The following is a 6,000-nucleotide window of genomic DNA, read 5'->3' on the forward strand; positions in this document are numbered from 1 at the left end:
TAATTTTTCACTGGGAATGTTGTTGTAGAGGATAATTTTGAGAACTTTTGCATGACATTTTGAAGGTATGAGACCCTTTCCTGGTTATGGTTTGCATAACCAGTACCGACTTATCTACCGTAAGACTAATGCATATAAATGACGGAGATCATTTTTTCCCCCAAATTAAGTGGTCCTTGTTCATATTAGTGAATCAGGATACGATATGCCTTGTGATATATTGGGCAAGTTGGAAAATGTTTGGTCTCTCAAATAACTTGAACTTTTAGATAAGATGATCATACATCTTCAATATGGTATCAAAGCAATCTGAGGTCCTGGTATCGAGTGTCACTGCTGCCCATTATCAAAAAATATATCCATGTGCTTATCACATGAAAAGAAAGAACCAGGCCCCGCCTGTGAGGATGTGTTGAGAATATAATTAAGTAAATAAAGATGTGCTGTCTAACAACGAAGTGGTCATACAACTTTAATAGTTTCATCTTTGTCAAAAAAACAACAATTTCGATAGTTTCATTATGATAGCACAATAAACTAGAAATCATCACAGCATAGGAAATGAGAGACTCCCTTATGGCAAATCAGATGCCGTAGGATAGAATTGCTTACTTTACCTCTTTTAGCACCATCATTGTAGTTTTTTCTTTTTTTTTGGGGGTGGTGGTGGTGGTGTTGGTTGGGTTGAAAGCATAATCTTCTCTGTTGTTTCATTTCATGATAGCGTTATCTATGCATTTCTAATTCCCATTGATACATGTTCAAAATAGTGAGTAAAATCACACATGAATGAGTGTTGGTGATATTTGTCTTTCCTGTACCATAAGGTGAAACGGGTATAGGGGTTGTTAGGTCACTCCTCTACAAAGAAAAATTGTTGACATTAACTGCACAGATTTTGACATGTGGATATGGTACAGATAGTGCAATGTTGCTTATGTGATATACCCACTTTCTTTTGAGAATGAAAAGCAAAAAAAGGTGGTCTTAAATTAACAGTGATATACAGGTGGTCTTTCATGGTGCATTTCTAGATTACTTTTTAGTGAAGTATTCCTATTAGAAATTGAATGCATATTTACTCTTTCTAATGTTAGAATTTAATCTTATGTTTTCAAGCTCATTGTTGGATTTGAATTCTACAGAGATGACCGCTGAAATTGCTTCCCTGTTGGTAGAAGTAATTTTCAGTACAACATTTATTTATGATGATCAAGGATCAAGGGCTGCAGTGGATAATGTGGTTATCAAAGCATTGGGTGAAACCTTTTTTATGAAAGCTTTTGCTGGAACCCTTGTACAATTCATGGAAAAACAGTTCAAATTCCAATCCTATATAGGGTGCCACAGACTCTTAAGTTGGTCTTGTCTTCTCCTAACTAATAGCCAGTTTCCCTCAGTATCAAAGAACGCAGTGTGTCGACTAGCACAAGCGCAAGCCTCAGTCTTGCATATTGGTATGCAAGGATCGTCCCATGTTAGACGGACCTGCAAGAAAAGCTTGTTCTTTTTGTTTTCAAAGGTTTCATCTCGTCTGACTAATATGCAGGTCTTAATTGAAGCATGGTTTTAGAGGTCCTAATTTTCTTTATAATATGATCCGTTTTCAGGCACCAGATATTTACAGAACTTACATGGATGAACTAAGGGATTCAAGGATCACTTACAAGGATTGTCCTGAGTTTATACTCTTGATGCTAGAATTTTCAAGTGCAAATCCACCTTTATTTGATCAATGGAAGGTATGAATTGGTTTTCAAGCAACTCTTGGGATGTAGAAGCTATGGCACTTGAAGCCAAATATGTTAGGATCCATCTAGGCCTCCTCTGTGCTTTATATTTACATATATTGCGTTGTTTCTGTCTGCAGCAAAATTTTCTTGAGATGTATGTTAAAGCTGTTCTAAATGCAAGAGAAAAGCCACCAAAGGGCCTCAGTGATGCTTTTGTTCCATTATTTTCTCGTTTGACACATGAAGATTTTAAGAACACTGTCATTCCCTCATCTGTCAAGATGTTGAAACGAAATCCGGAGCTTGTCTTGGAATCAGTTGGAATCCTTCTTCAATCTGCCAAACTTGATTTGAGTAAATATGCTGTAGAGATTCTTTCAGTGTTATTGTCACAGGCGAGACATGCAGATGAAGATAGAAGGATTGCTGCTGTATCCATCGTAAGGTGCTTAAGCATAAAATCTAGCAGTCCAGATGCTATAGAAGCGATGTTTAATGCAGTCAAATTGGTTATTGGAGGTTGTGTTTCTAACTTTATATTTTCCTTTTGACTGGTTGATATGGCATTTTTCTAACTAATTTACTGGACCTGGAATATTTACAGGTTCAGAAGGAAGGCTTACATTTCCCTATCAGAGAGTTGGCATGATAAATGCACTGCGAGAATTGTCAAATGCCCCAGAAGGAAAACACCTTAACAGCTTGTCAAAGACTGTTTGTAATTTCCTTTTGTCTTGTTACAAGGATGATGGTAGGTTTCGGTATCTTTATTACGTTGATGTGTGTGCCTAGCTTCTCTCTGACAATTCCTTCTTCTGCAATGTCTTCTTTAGCTTACAGATCTATGGGTTATTCTTTATGTTTATCCAGGTAATGAAGAGGTCAAGCTTGCATGTTTATCTTGTTTGGCTACTTGGACTGCAAAATGTGCTGATGCAGTTCAGCCCGATGTTATATCTCTCATTGCGTCAGGCCTCAAAGAGAAGGAAGCACTTAGAAGAGGTCATCTTCGCTGCCTGCGAGTAATGTGCCAAAATGCTGATGCTCTTCCACATATGTCCCCTCTGCTGGCAGCTCTTATACAACTTGTTAAAACTGGTTACATGAAAGCAGCACAACGGTTGGATGGCATCTATGCATTACTCTGTGTGGCAAAACTTGCTGCAGTGGATGTTAAAGCAGGTTTATTATGACTTTTCAGTTTTGTGGTGCATGAATAATGGTCACTGACCTAGTGACAAAAATTTGGTTACCTAAATTTTCGCAGTCTGTGATTCAATTCAGGTACTTCTTTTCATGTGGATTTTTGCTTATCACACATTCTAATTTTGCCTTTGCTGCTGTTGTTAGATGAAACTATAATAAAGGAGAAAATTTGGTCATTGGTATCACAGAATGAGCCGTCAGTGGTGACAATTCCTCTGGTGAATATTCTGAGCTAATTTTTGGTCATTTTAAATGATTGTTGTTAGAAGTTGGCACAGAAGAAGCATAAGATGATATTCTCTCTGTTGGAACTTTATATGTGGTTGACGACATTCTCGGTGAATTGACAATTTTTCCTGGCATGCTTTTAGTCTGAACAATTAGAAGTAATACTCTCGGCTTTGAAGCTGATGCTCTTTTCATAGGCCTCATCTCTTCAAATTTCATTTACCTTCTTCCTTACCTCTACTCTTCTTAGTGGGAGGTCTTAAACTTTTGTGTTGTTTTTTCACATTTTATCACCTGACAGTCCAGGATGTTGGTTTTCCCCTATTGACATTTTGAGTGGTTTAAGTTCCTAAACATCTTAAGAAGTTTTCAACAGTGTATGAAGTATAATGCCAAGATAATTCTATGCCCTTCTCTTCGAGGACCTATATCTTGATACAAGATGCATGAGAAAGTCTTAAATTTGTGTTGCAATTTCTTTAATGCACTCTCAACATGGTTCGATACTCTTTCCAGGCCTCAAAATTATCAATCGAGGACTGTTTGGCTTGTCATGACCTTTTTGAGGTGATGCTTGTAGATCATTCACAAAGGTTAGTTTTATGGTGAACATGGGAATCCTACTATGATGAAGATTCCACTCTCAGTTTGCTATCTGTGCATATATTTAATTTGTTGCCAGGAAGTATCATTATTGAAGTTGAATGTCCCTTTTCTACAGGGTATTGGAGACTTTTGCAGTCAAGACGTTAATGCAGGTTAATTGGCAAGGTTTATTTAATTGGGTGTCATCATCCTTTAATGAATTTGTCCTTATTTCTAACCGGATCTTAATCCTTCACAGTTCATACTCTTTTTACTATGCCATCCAAATTGGGATATCCGAAGAGCTGCTTATAATTCTACGAGGAGGATACTTTCTGCTACCTCACAGTTGTCTGAAACTTTAATGGTTGAGTTTTCAAGTTATCTCTCTGTTGTTGGTGAAAAGGTTATTCAAATAAAGATGAGGTGAACTTTCTACACATGCTTATGCCTTTAATATTCCCCACCCTGAACCTTTAGACAAATGGATTTAAAAGAAAATTAAGTTTGAAGAATCCACTCTGTCTACCATCTCAAAAAAAAGAAAAAAGAACCCATTTTGTCTCGAAGTGGACCTTGTTTGCACTGCAGCCATGAAAAAAGACAGAAGTTATTGAGATTAGGTGTTCTATTACTCTTAAGTAATATGGATTTTATAACCTGATTTGGTCCAGGATGCATAGATCTTAGCTAGGAACAGGATCAAATTTTAGGTGACATATCTAAGTCATGCTGCAGTACTCAAATGTGCTTTGGGGGGAGGGGGGGAGGGAGCAAGAGTTAGAAGAAGTGGGTGGAGAATTATTCCTTCTGGCCAGTGTGGAAGGAATGAAATGGAAGGTATTTTGAAGATAGGTCCAGTTCTGTTCAGAAAGTGAAGCGGAATTGTATTATGTCTTTTTATTTTTGGTGTAATGAACAGTGTATAGAAGAAGTAGATCAACTTGTAGAATTTCTAGGAGCACTGTAACTAGTCTTTCTTTTGTTTCCTCTTTATCTCTCTTTTGGAGGTCTCCCAACATATCTTTAATGCAGAAGAATACAATAGTAACAATTTCTCAAAGAAAAAAAAGTATGGATGGATATATTAGTGCATAAGGTTCTGAAATCATAAAGTTCTTGGTATAAGAAAGTTAGTTTCACCCTTCGGGGTGGCCCAGTGGTTTGGGCTTGGGACTTCCGTGTTGGAGGTCTCAAGTTCGAAACCCCTTGCCAGCGAAAACAAGGGGTTTGCCTTCTGGGTCGAGCTCGTCGCACCGTGCTTGCCTAGTGTGGGTTACCTCTCCTATGTGGTTTGCTAGCTATTGCATAGGAGAGGGAGTTTTACTGTGTGCGCACCCAAAGGGTAACGGCTTTCCCTCGTCATCAAAAAAAAAAAGAAAAAGAAAGCTAGTTTCGGATTCAAGGTCCACTAACTCTGAACTTTTAGAAAATTTTAACTCTCTGCTCTTCATTACTTTTTTTTATAACCAAGAAATCTCTGATGGCCAGTTGGACACTGATCGAAAGTAGGAGTATGATGTGCCTGCACTGGTACCTTTTTCCTTTTAAATATCAAGCTTTTGTCTGTGGCAGAGTTCTATTCCATAATGTGCACCTGATCCGAACATCACATGTTACTTTCTTACCACTTGGCCAATACCTTGGGTGAAATAGCATTCTCTTAACCAGTATACCAACATCAGCATTTCCTTAAAATCTCTGCACTTGATTTATATGGTTTTACTTTATATATTCCATTTGATTGCCTAATCCTATTAGTGTTCTGTGCTATGTTTATTCTTTTCTTGGATCATATAGTTTGTTCCTTTATTGTGCATATAAGCATGCAGTAATTGAGGTTTGTGCTTAAAGCTCACATAAACCTTTGTCCTCTACTCAATTTACTTGTTGAAATACTGATTAGGAATTATTCTTTGGGTCTTTAAAGGTTATCTATTAGGATTAACTGAATTAAAGTTCAATTAGTAATGATATATCTAACTATTTCATGTTCAAGTACTTTCATATCTCTTCTGATTCAAAAAACATCGGACCAATGGTTTGTTGCAGCGATACTGAAACTTTAGTGGATGCTCAAGTTCCATTTGTTCCATCTGTTGAGGTTATGGTCAAGGCTTTGATTATAATGTCGTCTGCTACTTTGGCTGCTGCACCAAGAGCGTATTTGCAAGTTGTATTTTGCTCGCACCATCCATGCCTAATTGGAACAGCTAAAAGAAATTCTGTGTGGAGGGTAATGTACTAC

General features: G+C 37.4%; 1 protein-coding gene across 1 annotated transcript in view; it reads left to right on the forward strand.

Moving 5' to 3' along the window:
- LOC125856991 (protein ILITYHIA) overlaps nt 1–6,000 on the forward strand; it is a 41,254-nt gene that overhangs the window by 3,656 nt on the left and 31,598 nt on the right. The window contains exons 2-11 of the mRNA XM_049536652.1: nt 1,146–1,522; nt 1,611–1,742; nt 1,871–2,252; nt 2,338–2,484; nt 2,604–2,915; nt 3,084–3,157; nt 3,684–3,760; nt 3,889–3,925; nt 4,012–4,178; nt 5,805–5,988. Coding sequence (XP_049392609.1) covers nt 1,146–1,522; nt 1,611–1,742; nt 1,871–2,252; nt 2,338–2,484; nt 2,604–2,915; nt 3,084–3,157; nt 3,684–3,760; nt 3,889–3,925; nt 4,012–4,178; nt 5,805–5,988 — 1,889 coding nt within the window. The remainder of the gene's footprint in view (nt 1–1,145; nt 1,523–1,610; nt 1,743–1,870; nt 2,253–2,337; nt 2,485–2,603; nt 2,916–3,083; nt 3,158–3,683; nt 3,761–3,888; nt 3,926–4,011; nt 4,179–5,804; nt 5,989–6,000) is intronic.

This window comes from Solanum stenotomum, chromosome 2 (assembly GCF_019186545.1).
Source record: "Solanum stenotomum isolate F172 chromosome 2, ASM1918654v1, whole genome shotgun sequence".
Taxonomy (NCBI): Eukaryota; Viridiplantae; Streptophyta; class Magnoliopsida; order Solanales; family Solanaceae; genus Solanum; species Solanum stenotomum.